The 20,456-nt window shown below is 39.2% G+C and overlaps 1 protein-coding gene across 1 annotated transcript in view; it reads right to left on the reverse strand.

The window, feature by feature from the left end:
• LOC142144604 (interferon-induced, double-stranded RNA-activated protein kinase-like) overlaps positions 1-20,456 on the reverse strand; it is a 58,893-nt gene that overhangs the window by 35,448 nt on the left and 2,989 nt on the right. Inside the window, exons 2-8 of the mRNA XM_075203682.1 lie at positions 17,774-17,915; positions 17,280-17,403; positions 16,838-16,941; positions 11,997-12,132; positions 11,757-11,815; positions 7,286-7,355; positions 2,786-2,892 (exon numbers count right to left, since the gene is read on the reverse strand). Of these exons, the coding sequence (XP_075059783.1) occupies positions 2,786-2,892; positions 7,286-7,355; positions 11,757-11,815; positions 11,997-12,132; positions 16,838-16,941; positions 17,280-17,403; positions 17,774-17,898 (725 nt within the window). The 5' untranslated portion in view covers positions 17,899-17,915. The remainder of the gene's footprint in view (positions 1-2,785; positions 2,893-7,285; positions 7,356-11,756; positions 11,816-11,996; positions 12,133-16,837; positions 16,942-17,279; positions 17,404-17,773; positions 17,916-20,456) is intronic.

Below are 20,456 nucleotides of genomic sequence, written 5' to 3' on the forward strand. Positions count from 1 at the left end.
AGCTTTGGGCATTTCTAAGGTACATGTTTTTCAGCTGTATCACTTGAACCAGCTACAGGACAGGTGTAGGTGCCAAGTGATAGTGATGACGGACGCGTATGCATGCTAGAACGTGTTTGCAATAAAGGGCAAATGTATCAATACATTTTATGCACAGTAGACATTAACAACATACTGATAAGTATATTTTAATGGGGGGGGGAGGGAGAGAAAAAGACACCTTTTTTTAATTTTTTGTCATTAATGACTATATTATTAAAAAGCACAAAAAAAAAAGATAATTAGGCGCTTAAGGGGTAAAATATAATAAATTACTTCACCAACCGCTGCTACAACGTACAGCAGATACTGTTTCTGCCAGATGTCTACTAGAACTAACAAAAATGTAGAGAAGCGCTGGTTATGGTGAAATATTATTAATTCTCATATTTATTAAGAGTAAAACAATTTATAAAAATAAATATATAAAAACACAAAACAAATAATATAATAAAATGTATATTCCCAAAATGTGGCACATTCAAAAGCAGTTGTTGATAAATCCTGACTCCTCAGCACCAATAATTTTCTGGTTATAATTGATTAATAACCCTTATATATGCAAATACAAATGGCCACAGAAGTTCCATACAATTGCTGTTCAAAGAAACAGGTCAATAAAGTCCCCTAGTAGATTGTGTGGTTAGAATACATTGTCCAAAAACAATTACACATAAAGCAATCCAAAAATATTCCAAATGTCAGTAAGACTGGTCAATCAGTATGTAGAAACTGTCAACAGCTAGTATTTAGGATATATAAGGAATTCCATTCATTAGAAAAATATGACATAGTCCATCAAATTAGGCAACAATTTGAAGGCAAGAAAAATTCCACTGAAATGGAATCAATGTTATACCTTGATTTGAATGGAGCGCTCCAAATTTATACAGTCCACAAAGGCATTGGAAAGGCCAAAAAATCCACTTTGCTGTTAGTATACGAGGAGCTGGGTATTTCAGTCAGTTGCTACTAATATCAGCTGACGCATTTCTCCGCCTCTAAAGGGGGCAGTTTCATCAGAGGGACCATATTATTAACATGTGACACTAACGCAATATTCTTTTTCCTTTCTGTGAGTTCTGTTGGGACATTATATTCCACATATGTATTGGACATATCCTGCAATGTCTTGTCTGTCAGAGCAGAGCATACCTACACCTGTACTCAACAAGAGACGTTTCTTCAGATTCGCTCCTTTTTGAATACAGACGTATGTGTGTCCAAATTATGTGTGTTTTTAAACAAAACTCACAATACATTAGTTTTGTGTACCTTAATGAATCAGGCCCAGTATGTGTAGGCGACAGGAATAGGGCAGTGAGAATGAAGGTAGTAGCGGAGAGGGCTGGAGGTCATAAATACAAGATGAAATAAGGAAAGTTCACAAGAACAGGACAGAGTGAGAATAGGTCACAGGGAAAGTATAGAACAGGCAAAGGCCGCTGAAACAGGACAGAGTGAGCAACAGGGCCTGATTAAGGCTATGGGCCTCTCACTTTGCACGCCAGAATAATACATGGTAGGTAGAAACAAAAATTGTCCCTGCCAATGTTTACGTTCCCATGTTTTCAAACTGTGCTTCACTTGGCTTTTTAAAACTGTCACATCAATCGTGGTTAATCATTTTATTTCCATTAAAATCAGAACTGTATAGCAGAACGGAGGCATGAACCAGTGCTACTGAGGGTGAAGATGTGAAGGCGTAGGGGGCGGAGATGCCCGCGCCTGTCGCCATCCTTGTCTCTCCTACTTGCTTATCCTCAAGCGTCTGCCCAAGGATGACTCCTTGTCTTCAGCTTTTACCATGGGAATACATCAAGATTAAAGCATTACTACATTTTTCTTTCATGTTTTCTTTTTACTTTGGAGAACTATTCTCTCATATTTAAAAAATAATTTCACATCATACCTCTCCTTGTCACACTTTTCCACCCAAAAAATGTTGTTCCCCAAAAAAACTTGCTGTTCCCCAAAAAACCTTGCGCCCTAAGCTGCAGCCTAGTCAGCTTATTGGATAATAAGACGCTGGTGAGCAAGAACAGTCATTGAAGGTCATTTCTGAACTTTACTCAAAGGTGCACATTTTTGCACCTTTGATAAATGTCAGTAGATAGCCCTCATTGTAATAAACAAATTGGTCAGAAGTAAATAAAAAATAAAAGGTTTAGTGTGCCACCTGTGTTTAATATTAGAGTTATATCTGCTGCTTACAAAACCTCAGAAACATTATTTTTATCATAGTAAACATATATCAAAAAGCTATTTCAATAGGATTCAGCAGGTCATGTGTGACAGGTTACAGAGGTTTAATGGACCTTGATGTAGTGGTAACAGAGAAGAGCCATTGACTTTAGAGACATGAATTAACAGCAAACATCTGATACTTTTTACACATAAAATGTCGCTTCCAAAATAGAGGTGTGACAACATCCAAAAGGGATAATGCCTAAACAGAAATAGCAGAAATGAATACAGACTGGATAGAGGTAACTCGCAACCATAATAGTGGTCAAAGTAAAATAAACAAGCAGAAAATCTCCTAACTCGGGTTAAACTACAATGGAAGACAAAAATCAGTTAATGAACAGCAGCTGCTAGGAGAGAACTAGATATAAGCTTGATCAAGGAGCAGCCAAGCAGTGTGAATTGATTACTGCAGATATCATGGGAATAATCTCTATAAAGAATGAGCACTTTACTTCATACAGTGTTAGCATTTCCATTCATTGCTACCGTAACTTACTGAGGAATATGAGATGCTCCAGTGTGTTGAACTTCCAAATAGTTGCAGACCCATTTTTGTTTCTGGCAGACATGGAGAAGTAATGCAATGTAGTTTGGCTGACATGTCTTAAATGAAGAGATGGAAAATAACATTAGATTTAACCGTCAAAGTTTAACTAACATGTCATGCATGCTAGACATGTTGATTGATGTAATATTTACATACAGCAAGATATGGCAAGATATATTCAGCTCTCCCCTTCTATGTGTCACCTAGAAGACACCTATGTTCATGCTTAATAAAAAGGGTAGTTTCTTAAAATTTCAAATGTACTGTGGGCTTGTTCCAAGTTACAACGGAAGCTACTTAGGCTATCTGACATCGTACCTCTCAAGTAGTGTATGCGCCCTCCCCGCACCCTCTCTCCCCGGGGACACCTACTGGCTAGACATCAAATATGGCTTACTAAACTTGCCTGACCCAACTTCCTTGTGGGACCAACTTCAAAAGCAAAAGCCAACTCAAATGGATATAAAATTTTCCACAAACGTTTGTGGGCAGGGCAGATGGCTGTCCCTTGCTGACTTCCAAACAGAGGACCTCCTTCCATACGCCATGCCCATTTGAATACTTCCAAATTCAGCATTCATTACCACAAACCCATACTCTCCGGGACCTAACCCCATTTGAACACATTTGCAGACACTGCCTCACATGTAAGGGAATGATATCCCAAATATATGGAATTCTGCTCAAGGCTATAATACCCAAGGAAAACCAACATGAGGCAGAATGGGAGAGGGACCATAGTCACCCACCGGACAAGGAGGCCTGGGAGAACATGAGACTGGGAATTGCCAAAAGCTCCATTTCAACTACAATCAAGGAAACTTCATACAAAGAATACTATAGGTTGTACTATACCCCAGTGAAAATGTGGCCAAAGGGGCACGCCGGTACACATCTGGTGGTCGTGCCCTGTAAGAGCCCCCTTTTGGGACAAAATCCACAGATTCTTGAATAGCTTATTTGAGGCACTGGTAAAAAAGAACCGATGGGTGTTCCTGCTTTTGATATTAGCTCCACATATCCTAGCTGTGGCTAAGTGTTTACTAGCTAAACACTGGAAGCATCCACTCTCTCCATCTTTTTTCCACACTCCAAAAACAAAATTTGCCACTTTGCAGCTGTGATGATTATGCAGTATATCTAATGACTGATTGTCATTTTCTGTTGAATTCATGTATGACAATGTGAATATTTTATGTAAGCTTGTAATGTAATCTCAACATGTGCTTTGCTAGTTGACATGAGGTTGAACTTAGGCAAGTGTCATTAATCTTTTGAAGCTAGCCAGGCCCAGGATAGATGAGGGTCTTGGAGGAGATTGAAGCCCCAAAGTTGTAAACCATTCAGGTACTCAAGCAGAGCAGAGGTGAGAGATTCTCTGAGGTGCCCAAACATAGATCTTAGCGACAGATAATTTACTTTGGAAAGCTCTGTGTCATTTTGGGAATCAATCTGACATAATTGAAAATGTAATTCATAAGGTGGGGGTGAAGAGCCAGTAAGAAGGGTTTAAAATCTTCTGCTTTAGACAGTACATTGTGCATTTTCATGAGGGTGTCTATCAAGACTGAAATGTCCCACATTTCTCCATTGTGTTCCCTCACACACACCGGGGGGGTAAATGTATTAATGTCCGGATTCTTCAACTCCGGCGTGTTCAGCGTCTTCGGCGATTAAATTTAAAGCGGCGCTGCATTGTAAAGGGAAACTTCCCTTTACAATGAAGCGCCGCTTTAAATTTAATCGCCGAAGACGCTGAACACGCCGGAGTTGAAGAATCCGGACATTACTACATTTACACCCAGGTCTTAACTAGTAAGTAGTAATTCTGATTTTATTTCCTATTTTATTTTCTGAAACTCATTTGTGTAACATATTGTATGTCTTGTTATTAATTTTTGTAAATAAGCCTTTGAAATATTTTTTCAAATTAACTAAATTGAATCTAGTGTATTCTCCGTGATTCTTTGTGAACTTACGAAGCCCCGGGAGACTCATGCTACATGTATATATGATTTAGGTGTGAAACATTAATAAGTGGTTTTGGTGAACGTAAGGACACCATAATAAATCCTTTGTGGTGGCAGAAAAGGTATATTCATTGCTAAAATACTAAGGACACGCCAGTCGCGGCCAGCTGTTCAGATTGCTGTATTTGTGACAGCAGCTATGGGGGAAATCACTAATTAATTCCACATATTTAACCAAGTATGGGTCCCCTGGCTCTTTGCAGAGAGTAGCGCCCAGTCCTTATCCTCTTCTGTTTCATGATTTTTCTTACTGACCCATATGCAGTGTAAAGAAACATTCCTAAACAAGCTTCCCCCCAGCTCGTACTCCTGTACTGTATACCTGACAATACTAAATACCCTACCAATCCCTCTAGGATGATAAGATCGCTGATCCCCTTCTACTAGTCCTGTACTCTCCCCCTTCCAACCCTCCTCCACCCACCCAACATTTTTCTTAAACAAGTCATATTCATTATCACTGTTTTTGTATTGTTCTTGTACGTATTTCACATATGACTTTTTGTAAAGTGGTCTACGCCTACGATTTTGGACATCCTGTTCTATTGTGTTAATGTATTATCCTTTTTGAACAACCGAAATAAAAAATGAAAAACAATTAAAAAAAAAAGAAACAATTTGGAAAATGAGTTGGATGTGAATAACAATAATTGTTGTGAACGGAGATAACAGTTATTTATAAGGGTTGACCCATCACATAATTGTGGGGAATAAATCATAACTGCAGTGTAAATATGATATATCAAATTAATCCATTGATAAGTTGAGCTAGTAAAGTGTAAAATGTGAAGTCAGAAAGCCTGTTGTATGTGTATTCGGTGGCTCTACACATCCCAGTGTGAGAAGATAGCAGTGTCACCTGTAGCAGCTTCAAAGGGCCCATGCTGTGAGCTATATCCTGACACAAGTTAGTTTTTGGACATCTGAATAGACTTTGTGGGGTCGGTCACAGCTGGACATCCTTGCAGCCAAAGGCAGCATTTGAAGGCCTATACAGGTATATAGAAATATGAGCTTCAAAGGAAATTGTCTTCATAGTTCATATTTTGGGAAATCTGGGTGCCACTATATACTGAGCAGATATCACACCAGGGTTGTGAATAACAGGTACTGGTGGTAACCGGGAACAGCTATAATCACATATTTTTGGAAAAGGTATGTCACATTATTATAATTAGATCATTTTTGGTATTTAAATGTACGGGACATTATGACCGGTTTATTGAAGGGGGAGTTATGTCTCTGGGATATTTCTGTGAAGAAATGGCCCAAAGGTCAAAAGTTTGGGAATATTTGTGAACAAACTATAGTGACACCCAGGGGACATCCCTGCCCCCCTATTAGCATTAACACTGCCCCTGTGAAGACCGTCCCATTTCATTTTGCTTAAAAAAAACCTGTGTTGGGAAGAGTCAAATTGTCAGTCTTTTGGGAATATCAATCCACATTGATAAGCTGTCCATCTTCCTAGCCAATTTTCCATGGCACAGATTATACAACTCATGTAAGTTATACTCTGAATGTTACCCATTTTATTTTAAACTGATTTGTTTGTGCATGTTATGTCAATTGTTTATAAATTGTTTTTTTTATATATATTTGAATGCCCTGTATCTTTGTATGTTAAATCTATTAATTTAGTAAGTGGCGTTCATGATACTCTAACGAATCCATTAGCCTGTTAAGAAGACTATAGCTCGACCAAGTTAACCCTTTGAATGCCGGTGTGTGATTTGTTGATACATTTGACTAACAAGCCTAGTATGTGCTTGCATTTACATCTGTGTAACTGGTGGGGGCCTTGCTAGCCTGTGGGTAGCCAGAAGCCTTGTGTGCCAGTGTGTGCCAATATATTGGGGTCCTATTGCCCGTATTCAATAGGTGGTGGCAAACCTGATGTGTGTGAGGGGTGTGAGCTTGGTGTGGGGGCGATTCAGTAGGTATATAACCTGTGTGATAGGTAGAGAGAGACTGCGGGCTGGAATTGTGTTTAACCTCATACAGCAAACACCCCAAAGTCACGAAAGCTGGGAATGTGTTTGTGACAATATTATATTATTATTAATAATAATAATTATAAATTAAAATGTAAAACGCACTGCTCACCCCCCCAATATCTATATATACTAATATATTAATCCTCAGACATGTATTTCTGTTGTGATGATCTCTCTACAGGTGTGCAATTAACCATGGGAGAACACACAAAGTGTAGCATACTGTATTTCTGTTGCTATGCGTTTTCCCTATGTAACAATCTGAGTGAACATACTTAATACACATTAGAGTAAAATCATTGTTGTTCATTATTTATTCCTATCAAAGGGTTTGGAATCAGATGTTTAGCACCTTATGGGGAGAATACATTTCAATAAGCAATATGCCAATCATTTCTGCCCATTTATTTACTAGTAAATACCTCAGAATCAGCAGGTGTTGAATTGGCAAATCCATTTTCATTCCCTCTGTCAAAACTGATGGAACCAGCACTAAAAAAACATTCATTTATATGAGCATTATTAAAAGTTTTGATGATATAACACGTGTGAGTTCATCAGTGATATTCCGGAGTGAGAGCAGTAGGTTAGTTGGCTGCTCACTGAAATGCACACTAGTGTATGTGTTTGTGTGGTAGGGTACTGTAAACTCCACTGTGTAATATAGAGGTGCTATAGAAACAAAAATAAATAAGTCCAAAGAGCTGCAGAGAAGACTCCTCTGTCTGCCCTAAAAATCTAACTTATCTAGTTATGTCTGACATGTCAGCTGATTTATGATCCAGCTTACACGGAATCTGGACTGATTGCATACCCTGGTTAAATAAGAAATTGTCATGTAACACAAAAGACCAAAAAAACGAAACAAAAAATACTTTGCATTCAACCCCCCACATATATGGTATTCCTCTACTCAGAACTATATGGTTCATGTTGGAATTAACTTTCTGCAATTGTTTAAAAGTATCCATGGGAAGATTCTTGTAAAATTTATTTTTGCTGTTTGTGTTATGTTTCCCCATGTACAATCCATTTAGTAAGTGATGTTCTTACCATGGACTGAGGTGAGATGCGGTGGATCTACAGTGTGCTGCAGAGTAGATGTAGAACATGCAATTTTCTTTTGTACACAAAGTAGCTAAAGAACAACTATTGCAAAATTGTAAAAATATTACCAGATTTAAGCACGAAGTACATAGCCAGAGATGTTTTTAATTAGATCAGTATATAATCTGGTTGCTACCAATACTACTTGTCATTTAGAGACACTAAATGGTATAAACCCCATCTTATACAATGTTAGCGTAGGTACCCATCTGAATGGGACCTGGAGGGGAAAAAGAGGAAGGAGAAAGTTTTATTTTCTCCCATGACCAGGTGGGTGCTCTCTTTCAGTCCTGCACTAACCAACCTCAGTGTAGTTTTTCTAGCAGGACCCCATGCTTGTTGTCCGCTAGTTTAGCGAGACTAGATCGGGTTATCTAGTGTGGCGCTGGCTGAGGATATTAAAATGAATGGGAAAAGCTCTGTGTCGCACATCAACCGCAGGTATACTGCTGAAACGCATAGCATTTATACGCTTTTTTACATGTAGATGCATTTATTTTTATTTTTAGATGCAACTATACTAGGTTATCCACCTACGCAGACTTGAATTTGTCTAAAAACACATCTTCCAGCAGCTTTGAATACATTGCTGGTTCCCATCTGTGCTTTTAAGCTATGTATTTATATCATTAGTGAGTGTTGTTTACATCTGATACCCTCGAAAATAACACAGGAATTGTTTTCTCTACATTGGATAAACTGTATCCAGAGACCAGCCGTGTATCAATTTACACTAAAGTTATCTAAAGGTAGAAATCCCCCTTAGTTTTAGAGGATGTGCCAATAGGGATCTACTTAGCGACTTCTCTTACAGCAGACTCATCCAAACCTTATTGTCATTGTACGGTATACTAGAGCCTGAATCTGAAAGTATTGAGAGGACAGCTCCACTCTTACAATACCCTCCCAGAGGGAACCGTCTTCATTTTTTTAATAAGAAATTCCAGGAGAGAGGGCATACCTAGGTAAAACAAGAACACCAAACCAGGAAAAAAGCAAATAATCAGAGCAAAGGGAGAGGGTGCAAAGTCTCCCAATGGACTAAGAGAAATTAATTTTACAATGCGTAAAAAAAAAATCTTCTTTTCTCTGGCATACCATTGTGGCACACTGCGACAATGAGGGCTTTCCAAAGCTGCCCCTAAGGGAGGGATTGCTTTGAAATGACTGCATGTAAAACCTTGCACCCAAAACTAGCAACTTGTAGAATTTGGATAAGGTGTGGACAGACGACCACGAAGCAGCCCAGCACAACCGTTCGGCGAAGCACCGTGACGAGCCACCCACAAAGCACCGACAGCCCTGGTCGAATTAGCTTTCAAGGCCACCGGCACAGGCCTAGCCGACTGAACGTAAGCCAAACGAATAGTTGACGTGGTCCAATGAGCAAGAGACAGGCTAGCATCCAGCCAACCTCGCTTGTGTGCATCATACAGCACAAACAAGTCGGTAGTCTTGTGAACCGAAGCGGTACAGTCCACATAACCTTGAAGAGCCCGGACCACATCCAAAAGCAGCAAGCACGCATCAGAAGACTGAGACCAAGGAGAAAAAGTTGGAACAACAATCTCCTGGCTTAATTGAAACCGTGAGACCACTCTAGGTACAAAAGAAGGCTTAGTGCAAAGCACTGTCCAGTCCAATGAAACACCAGAAATTGTGGATTACAGCACAACGCCCCCAACTCGGGCACCAGATGAGCAAAAGAGATAGGTAGTAAGAATACTATTTTCCAGGTGACATAATGAAAATTCACAATGGCTCCTAACGGCACAAATGGATCTCTAGTAAGAGCCCGGAGCACCAAATTAAGGTCCTATGACTCAACTGGGTGCACAAAGAGGGGCTGAGCATGGAGAATCCCTTGAAGAAAGGTCTGAACATCCTTCATACTTGCCAACCTGCATCTTCAATGAAGATAGACAGAGACCTTTGTCGAGACCCGCCTGAAGGGAGAAGAGCAAGGTTAAATCGGGAAGTGTGAAAACTCTGATTCTCACAACAGAGAAAACACGCCTTCCACACCATGTAGTAATTTGCAGAAGAAGACGGTTTACTAGCCTTTATCATGGTCTGAACAACAGAGACCGAGCCACCCGTAGCCTGAAGAATCAAGGTCTCAGTAGCCACAGCATCAAAGTCAGACAACCTAAAGACAGGCAACGAAGAGGGCTTTGGAAGAGAAGATGGGGATTAAGAGGCAACCGTAAGGGTGGGCCTACGGCCAACCTGAGGACATTGGAGTGCACATCCGGAGCAGCCAGTCTGAGAATGGTGGTGAATTGTTCCCTTTCGGCTTCTTGAGCACCCGTGGGAGCGTGGGAATCTGAGGAAAGAAGTACACCAGACGATACTGCCACGGAATAGTCATGGCATCTGTGTAACTCGAAACAGGGGTTTGGGTACGATCTGGTGATGGTGAATCTGTGGACAGTTACACTGTTGGCACCAAAATGGTGAAAGTGTAAATATTGTAAGAATCACTCTGTTGACATGTTTAATATGGTGACATTGTGACTGTGGACAGGCTAGGGCTTTCCCACGACCTCAGCACTTTCCCACGACCTTAGGTTACAAATAGACCTAGTGGCTGTATTCCTTTCATTATGCGGCGGTAGCAAGCTAGTTTGCATCATCTGTAATGTTTGTTTTATTGTTTTAAACATGTTCCAGTGGATTGTTTGACTTTTTTTCACACTGCAGGACCAGGAATGTGTTTTTTTTGCGGACCCCATCTCCCTAGGGGATCCAGCCTCGTGCTGATCAGCCTGGGACTAGTTGTCATTATGGCAGGGGGAACCCACACTGCAGGTTCCTGTGTTATAGTAGGGCCAACAGCCCCATCTGGCAAAGTCTAGTGCTGGTTCTAGTAAAATCAGTGGGCCCCATGCTTTTTGGCCCCTGATTTTGCTAGTACCAGCCTAGGCTGGCAGCAGGCTTTTTTATTTTTTCTCATTTATGTCATTGTGTATTATTGTACTGTATTGTGCCGGCATGTTAATATTAACCAGATTTATTGCTGATGGGTAATAGGCGTTCCTTTCCCTAAATGGAAAGACAATTATGTACTGCAGCAAACAAAATCCATAAAGGTGGATAAAATCAATTTACAATAGTAACTGTATAAACATGCGTTTCATTACACCAGAGGACACTTTCTCCAAGGGAATCACAATTATTGCTAATTAGTGAACCTCAATATCTACGAACGGGCAAGTACTTATCTTTACTAAATATACCATCTGAAAACTGTGCTATATATTTTTTGTGAAAATACATTATCCATATCATAGCTTCTTTCCACTGAAACATGCCAATACAGCTCTAAACATTTGATTTTGGGACTTGTAGTTTCACAGGAACTACAAGAAAGGGGGAGGGGTCAACTGGGACCAACCAGAGTGAAGGAGGAGAGTGGCTATGCAAAAAAGCCCTCCAACCCCCCCCACCCCCCCAAAAAAAAAGTCTATGTCTGTCCCTGCAAGGAGCCCCCACATTGTAACATATAAACTCCACACCAAGAACAATATAACACCTTTTAACAACCTTTTAAGCTTTAAAAACTTTGTAAGCTCAATCTACAAGCAATGGGACATTGTCCCCTTCCCAGTACCTTGGGGATCTGGGGTACATCAGACAGGGCTATAAAAGTACCAGTTCTTTGTTTTGTGAGTAATAAATTACAGACAGAATAAAGTGAAGGCAATCCCCTCGTTTCGTCTCACTTATGCCTTACATTTCTTATTGGTTTATTTATAAATTAATTTTTTAATAAAAAGCTACTACCTTCCAGACATTGAAGAACTTTCAGATCCGGACTCATCTATGAAAGCTTCTGGCAAATCCTGCATTTGTAAATACAAAGGTTATTTATTAGGACTTATAACTGAAATACAAAACCATAATTTGATTAAATGGATAAATAGAGTTCGATACAAGGCTCACAGCATAGGAAACATTTTAAATTTAAAATTTATTAGAAAACAATTATCTTTTTTTTTGTTTTTAGAATATTAGACACTTTACCAGAATATCATCTGGAAACTCTATTCTGAGCCCTTTTAGAGCAAGATAAGCAGCCTCCTTTTTCGCCTGTTTTTTGCTTTTTTTTATTCTTGAGTTAGGAAACATTCTTTCTCCGACTTTTGCGCTGCATATAAACCTACCAAAAAAAACAAAAAAAAACAGAAATCAATCAATCACTCATATACAAAACATGTATATATGGTGCATGCTCCTACAGAAGTCTCAACCACAAGTTGAAAATAGTTTTTAGGCAGCCATATCCTTTATCTGTCAAATAAGGTTTCCCAAGAAATACTCTTTGTAAATTATATTGTATTGTATGCTGGATTTTTTTTATAGCATTGGTAACATATCTGTTTTAATAGTAAGGTTTTCTATAACAAAATAAATAATCAGAATAATACATAAAAAATAAAAATATTAATTAAAAAAGTGTTTTAGGACTAGACCAGAAAAATACAGAATAATGAAGATGTATTTTTTTCTAAAATAAAATGAAAAATAAAAAGTAGGAATTTCTCTTTGATATATTTTACAAAACTCTTAATATCTGTGTGTTTAACGGAAACCTCTCATGATGTACTGTATGTGTAAGGTCCTGCTGGGGGTTTAAACACAGGACTTTTGTATTTCAGTGCCTACTCTTTAGCCCCTCCTGATGTTGTGCCCGCTGTCCCTTCTTTCTGGTTATCCACTCTAATAAGCCCAACTACAATGAATTTCCAGCAATCTCCAGGCTTATATAAGGCCTGTTCAAGCACTGAAGATTACAGGTTTATTGTCTGACTTGCATTTGTGGCCAGCCCTGCCTTGAATCTACATTTCTGAGTTTGGTGTGTCCTGGTCCTTTCTCAGTTCTTGTCTTTAGCCATGTGTTTCCTGGTTTCCCTGTTGCTGCAGCTGCCTTTGTGTGCCCGTTCTCGGGCACTGACATTATCTGCTTGCCATGATGGAGCCAGGGCCGGATTAAGGGAATGGAGGCCCCTGGGCTAAGGGGCCCTCCATTCCCCGTGAGGCCCCCAATGTGAGCCGTCCGCCGCCCCCCGCCCCCCGCGAGGACCCACCCAAGCACTTACCTGTCAGTGCAGTCCTCCGTCCCGGCGCACTGTAAGCTCCTTACTGAGGAGATCTCGCGAGAGTTCATGAACTCTCGCGAGATATCCTCAGTAAGCAGACTACAGCACGCCGGGACGGAGGACTGCACTGACAGTACTCAGCAGCATTGATCGGGCTGGGGGCGCCCCCGCCCCCGACCGATCAATAATGCTGCTGAGGAGTTTGAAGGGCCCCCTGGATGCCCGAGGCCCCTGGGCTATAGCCCAGTTAGACCTCGGGTTAATCCGGCCCTGGATGGAGCTCTGTGTTACTCATGCAATACTTAGTCCTGGGGGCATAAACTATCTGAAAGCAGACCCAAAAGGATAGATGGCCACTATAAGCAAAATAGCACTATGTGACCGGGATCTCAGTTCTCCAGTAGCAGTGACAGGTCCTTCCCTTTCCAGGTGTCTAGCCTGCTGTTGTCTTGTCTGTGTCCTGTTATATGTTTATTTTGACATGTAATTTCATAACTCTGCAATGCGGCTGGTGCCCATTGGCTGCATAAACAGTTACATGGGGGAACGTGACCAGTGACAATGCACGCTTTTGTATTAACTCTCAAGTACATCTATTTTCATCTCAATGGGTAAGGAAAGGAAAGGCTCTTCGAAGAGATTGAAGAGGGCTAGGGGAGATCAATCAGCGTTCTCACCTGCAACAATTTCTAAATATATAAGCTACATTCCACGCAGGCAGCGACGCGCCAGTCTCCTTACCTGCCCTCATGTACTCTTCCATTTCAACCCCCCCAGGAACCACTCAATATTTATCCCATTACTCAAGAGTCTCAGGACATTGGTACAGTTCTTTACCCTCCCAAGTCTCTTCCAACCAAACAGGATTAACCAACAAACCGTAAGGAGGTGGTGAGCCTATAAACTGACTTTGCTAAACTTGCTACTTAATAGATCTTGGAGGAAAACAAGGAGATCCTGGATGTGGCATTTTCTGATGCAAAATTCTCTGGCACAATACGCTAAAGAGTTGCAGCTGTTGAGAAACAGAGAAAACAACTTGGACAACAGAGGCCACAGAAACAACTTACGTATAAGAAACATTCCGAGGACATCTCAATGCAAGGTCTTGTTGACTTCCTCACCAAAATCTTTAACGAGATTTGTGAACAAGACTCTAATGAACTTATATCATTCAAAAGGGCTCATAGGGCATTGAGACCATGGGGTGCCCCAACAGAGTGACCTAGAGACGTGATTTGTTAAATGAACTATTACACACAGAAAGAGGAGATCCTTAATAAAACAAGAAGTCTGGACGGAATCGATTATGATGGCCATAGAATTCAACTTTTCCAGGACCTTCTATAGAACACTCTGCAACTGCACATGATGCTCAGACAACGAACAAAGTCTCTTTGACAAAAACAATATTAAGTATAGATGGGGCTATACGTTTAATGTGCAGGTCACTTACAATGGTAAAATGGTTACCTTGAATGGGCCGGGCCTTCAGCTCGGGACCATTTCTGCTCTTCCCTTAATATATACTTCCAAAAAACATAAAAAAAGTGATAAAGCGACAATAAAACTCCCCAGGAAACAGGGGCACTTGGATATCCTGCCATGCTTTTAACTAGCCACAATAATGTATTTATAAGTTACTTCATCTGTAACTAATTAAGTTTACTGGTTTTTCAAGGCCTGGCTGAGCCTTTCCTCTCTCTATTACCCTTTTCACCTTTAGGTCTTCGGAGACGATGAGTTCCAATCCAGCAAAGATTTGTCTGAATGTTCTATAAGGTTATATAATAGGATAGCTTGTTCCCCCCTTCCCCCTGTTTTTGGGGGAGTGTATAGCCTTACTTATGTTTAGCTTTCCTACCAAGTGATTAGACACTCCTTTTCTCTCCCTCGCCCCCTTCTTTTTCCTCCCCAGTATGTTATTATATCTGTAGTCTCTTACTCTCAAGTTGAAAACACTTTGTGAATTATTTAATGTACCTTTGTCTCTTGTTTGAATGCTATGGATGCTGCTGGGATTCAAGGAATATTTATATCAATGTCCAGACACTTTGTTACATTTTATGATGTCCGCTCTAAGGGGGGTATTCAATTGTTCGTCCGGACCTCAGAAAAACTCGCGCTCTAAAACTATTACCGTTAATACGGTAATATTGCGCGTCAATACCGTTCATACAGTAATTTACTCGCTGAATTTCAGCTCGCAGCTCAGGGAGCTGCGAGCTGAAATTCAGCGAGTAATTACCGTATTAACGGTAATAGTTTTAGAGTGCGAGTTTTTCTGAGGTCCGGACGAACAATTGAATACCCCCCTAAGTGTATGATGCTATACCAAGACATCCTGTAGCTCGGTCCTGCTTTATCCTTTTACCGCTTTGACTCACTTGTAGACAGTGGTCAAGTGGAAATTTCAAAGTGGCGGTTTGAAAAATATAATGGGAATGTAAGTGAATGGAATTTGATAGTTTTTACAATGAGGGCAATAGGAGAAGAGGAGATATGGCATACAACCGTGTACATCCCCACTTACAACTGCTTGTATGTGTATATGTTGTACCTGTACAGTATGTTTGTTTGTTTACGCCGAATCGGTTATAGTTATTTATTGTTGCTTGGGACAGATATAACTGTCATCATAAAAAGTAAATATATTTTTTATATTACAAAAATATGCACATTCCCATGATCCTTTAGCTAATTTTACACACACATTTATGTAGAACACTAGAACAGATAGTTCTTTCTATATGTACAATACCAAATAAATATATTATTTAAATGTATGTTCTTTACATGGGGAGAACAGATACAAATTGCACACAATTTCAAGTAATCCAAACCTGAGCTATTTTGCCAAAATCAACGCAGCCCACAAAATAGATCCCTAATTATATTCTAACATCTACAGAGACATTGACACATGTATGCACTCAAAGCACTGTGTGAGACATGATCTGATTTACTAGGTGATTTAGTGCAAAGGGTGTATTAAACTGCAGTTTATACGCAGTGACGCCATCTGAAATGAATAACAAGTGTAGGAGCTGTCACTAGCTATGTGAGCTTCGCTATTTACTATGTAGTATTTCCCCTCCTACTATACCACAAACCTTAAAAGACACAGGGCTAGATTTACTAAGCTGTGGGTTTGAAAAAGTGGGGATGTTGCCTATAGCAACCAATCAGATTCTAGCTATCATTTTATAGAAGGTATTAAATAAATTAAAGCTAGAATCTGATTGGTTACTATAGGCAACATCCCCACTTTTTCAAACCCGCAGCTTAGTAAATCTAGCCCACAGTGTTTTCAGCTGATTGTTGGGTCACTCAAATGATAAACGACCGTACGGCCCAATTTCACATTAGTATTTACACTGGAACAATGAACAGTTATCATTCCAGAGCACATTGTATCATTTCATGATTTTTAAAATCGGACTAAAAATGTTGTTCCACAATAAAACAATGTTGTCCCAATACTGCAGTGTGTATGCACTCACGACCCGCAGTGTACATAGATATCTATGAAGTGTGCAGAGTCACAATCTCTTCAGCCAATGGTTATGACAGATGAAGACACAGATCGGAAGGTAATTTGGGTAAAACGTGTATAGTGTGTACACATGAATCAGCATGCTGATCGGGACTTTTTGATAAAAATCATTAAAGATGCCGCATTGGGATAAATATTCTGTAGTATGTACCCAGCCTATGTCTTGTAGTGGGTTTACATAGCTATCTCTCTCAGAAAATTGTACTTACTGAAGGTCATGAGCTGGTCCATTACAACAAACCTCCACAAACTTGTAAAGGCAATTTTTTTTCTGGCAGAATTCATTGAGTAATGCAACATACTCTGGTTGATACTATGAAATACAAAGAAAAGAGAAAGCAAAGGTTAAGAGAACCTGGCATGTGTGTGCGTATATAGTAAAAAAAATTATATATATATATATATTTTACACACATGCATATACATACACACCACACATGTAATAAGTATTTGACAACCTTGCAACTGAAGCATAGTCTGTTTCCACCGTAAAAAAAAAACATTTCTTAAAACCTAAGCATTCATATACATAATTACTATACGGTGTTTATGGTTTAACAAAACAACATAATAATGTGAAGAATATGAATATATGAAGAAAAAGAAAAAAACAAAAACGACAAAAAGAAAAATAAACATTCTGAAACTCACAACAATTTTTCGATTTTCAAGGGCTTCTAGAGCCATTTTGGCCGCTTTATTCTCTGCTGACTTCTTTGTTCCGTCTTCGGCTGTTCCAACCATTTGATCACCAATAAAAACTTTACAAGTGAAGCTTGAGAAGAGGGAGAGAAATTGATGTTGTTTCACATTAGTACAATTTTCATTTGAAGCACAGTTATAAGTGTTTTACCTTTCCTACATATGTTTAATGTAGAAGGTGTGATACAGTAGTTATGCCAATTGTTCTGGGTTTAATTAACATATAAAATGCCTCAATCGCAAGAACATCTCCAAAAGTTCAATGAAAGAAACATACTGTATACAGCACCTTACTTTATCCCTTTTACAGGTCTTACATGTGCCACTATATGGATGAGCATAATCTATGTCCCTTTACAGCCTAGGCCTGGGGTTACAGCTCTTATTAGAAACCACTGGTATAGGCTCTCATCCAAGCAATGGAAATTCCCCTAAAAACTTACACAGGATTGTGTGGTGGTCCTGTTTGCGCAGGTGTTTCAAATATGGGTGAGGGCTTGGCATTTTTCAAACAGAAGTTAATAAGCAATCCTTTGTAGTTTTTCTCCTCCATTACAATGGCAGCCATTTAGATAAAAGGAAAACCTATAACCAAAAAAAAAAAAACAGAATAAAAATCAGCAAAGTTTTAATATTCCAGAGAAGAAAACATTAAATTAATTGTAAAATTTACCAGTAATTTTGTGTTTTACTCCCAAGCAGCAATCCCATATAGTTGTTTTTTAGCTGTAAATAGCTTGCCAAGTACCTTGCAAGCATTTTTCTTAGTGGTCCTCCTACAAATCATTCTCTCCTTTTCAAAATCTCTCTGGACAAAATGTATTTCAAAGATACATTTAACCCAAAATAAGACATCTCAAAGGGACATGTTTAGCTTGTATCTGCACTGCACTTGAATGTCCCTGTCAAAAAGCCTGCAAGTGTTCAATATGTGCAGCTTAAAATACTGACGTTATAAGTGATAATAGGTTGTTGTTTAGAACTTTGTGCATTGTATGGTTTTTATGTTAATTTTTAAATACACAAACACCACATAGTACTACTGATATATAGTACACCTGGTTATAAGTTTTACAGCAGTGAGTAGTACAGGAAACCTTAACATTATAGATACACCACCATCTTGTGTAGATCAGATACGTTCGTTATCTGATCAAAACAAACATTTTGGGCAATTTCCAATAAACAAACCTTCCACTCTTACATCCAATACTTTCACACCTTAGTGCCATTAACTGCATGAAGCCGCCCTAGGCACAGGTCACCCGCTGTCATTATGGGTCACCCAGTATGCGGTATATTATGAATCCGATTAATGAACTGTGGTTAAGGAATAAATAAATAAACCTGAAAGAACCACGGAACTTATAATTTTTAAGAGATCTGCAAGAAATTCCTTCAAACACCTTAATGTTTCTTGCAGAAACTTAAGTTTATAAACATCCACAATAGGAGACCAATATCCTCAGTATGTCTATAGATTAAAGACGTTGACCACATATTTCTGTGCATAAATAATGAACAAAAATGTTATATTTATTTCTGCCTATTATCCCATATTTAATGTCCATTAAATAGAAATGTATTCCAATAAACTATAAACCCTATCTGCACCTAAAAAAAAAGGCAATTTAAAATTCACTTGGTTAGTATAAGAAATACTTTTCCAGTAAAATGCTAAAACCTGGTCCAATCAGTAAAGGAGAAGTTCACATTAGAAACATAAGAATATATTAAAGTTGTTCTATTTGTGACCTGAAGAATTTAGCTGGTACATAGTTCAGTTTGTAAACTTGTCAGAGCTCTCAATATTCATTACAATAGAAATTGGCAATTCAATTACTTTCACTTGTTTTGTTTTTCTTTTTTAACATCGCTGAAATAGTGTTGCAATTTGATTCCTTGTGGTTGGTCTGTTTCCTACGACAGATCCAGAGTAAAGGAGCTAAAGGAAACAAGCCCAATGGAACCAATGCCACCAGAGAACAGGCCAGAGGAATTGCTGTCCTAATTCAGCAGGAGGTCGGCGGTGAGAAGGCACCGTATCACTTCCTATTGTCCTTGTAAAGGACAAACAGGGCATCTAATCAACAGAACTACTGAGCTCTGAACAGGTAGACCCACAATCAACACACAAGGGCCACAGAAGTGTGAAGGTGCAAAGATGACACAACCAACCTCTGGTTGATATGATTAAACTTGATGGACCGGCAAACTTTTTGTGAAAAATCAGGTACAAATATCTATACGAGAGTACAGACAGCTTAAACATCTGACTGGCCAAAACAACATCAACTTTAAGAGAGTAGAATTTGTTTAATGTATTTTCATTTAAGGATTGAGTGTCCCATTTATTTAAAAAAAATAACAACCTTTATTGCTTATGTAGTGCTGGCGGACATGATGGCCCGCACATATGCACTAATGTCAGGGATTGATAAAGTTAGCTCACAAGGACGTCACTGAGACCATGGGAGCGAGAACAAAGTGACAGCTATGTGAGAGGAGTGACTGGATACTGGCAGTTGATGTGCAGCAGTTGGCAGAGGAGAAGGAGTATGGAGGAGAGTAGAGGAAACAGTATTGAACAAGGGATTCAGCAGTGAGGAGAGAGACCATCGCTGTATAGAAAGGAGAGTACCATAACAGGAGACATTATAAGCTGGACTGCTGGGAGAGATATGAACAGAGGAGCAAAGGAGAAAGAGAGAGGCTGATAAGTATCCATGTTTCTTATATTATTCAAGTGATTGGACTGAGCCATATTCGTTAGCTAGATAGGGATAGTTAGTTAGGGTGATTGGACTTAATCAAATCAAGAGAAAGCAGCAAAGTGTTCTGTTATACAGATTTACAGATAGGACATTATCTCGCACTCCAGGCTGCCAACTGCTTTATATTGGAACTGAAAGAAGAAGGGCCTTATATTCTAACTGCCTTGTGATAAAGCGGCATATCCATATAGATATATATGTATTTGTATAGAGGACTGTACTGCTATTTTAAAAGTTTATAGAGGTTTAAAGCAATTTAGATAGATATCGTATGTTGATTTATATCAATATTTTAGTATAGGAAGTATTATACAAGTGGTAATATAGGTACCTCAAGATTATGATATACTAG

Source organism: Mixophyes fleayi, chromosome 3 (genome assembly GCF_038048845.1).
Source record: "Mixophyes fleayi isolate aMixFle1 chromosome 3, aMixFle1.hap1, whole genome shotgun sequence".
NCBI lineage: Eukaryota > Metazoa > Chordata > Amphibia > Anura > Limnodynastidae > Mixophyes > Mixophyes fleayi.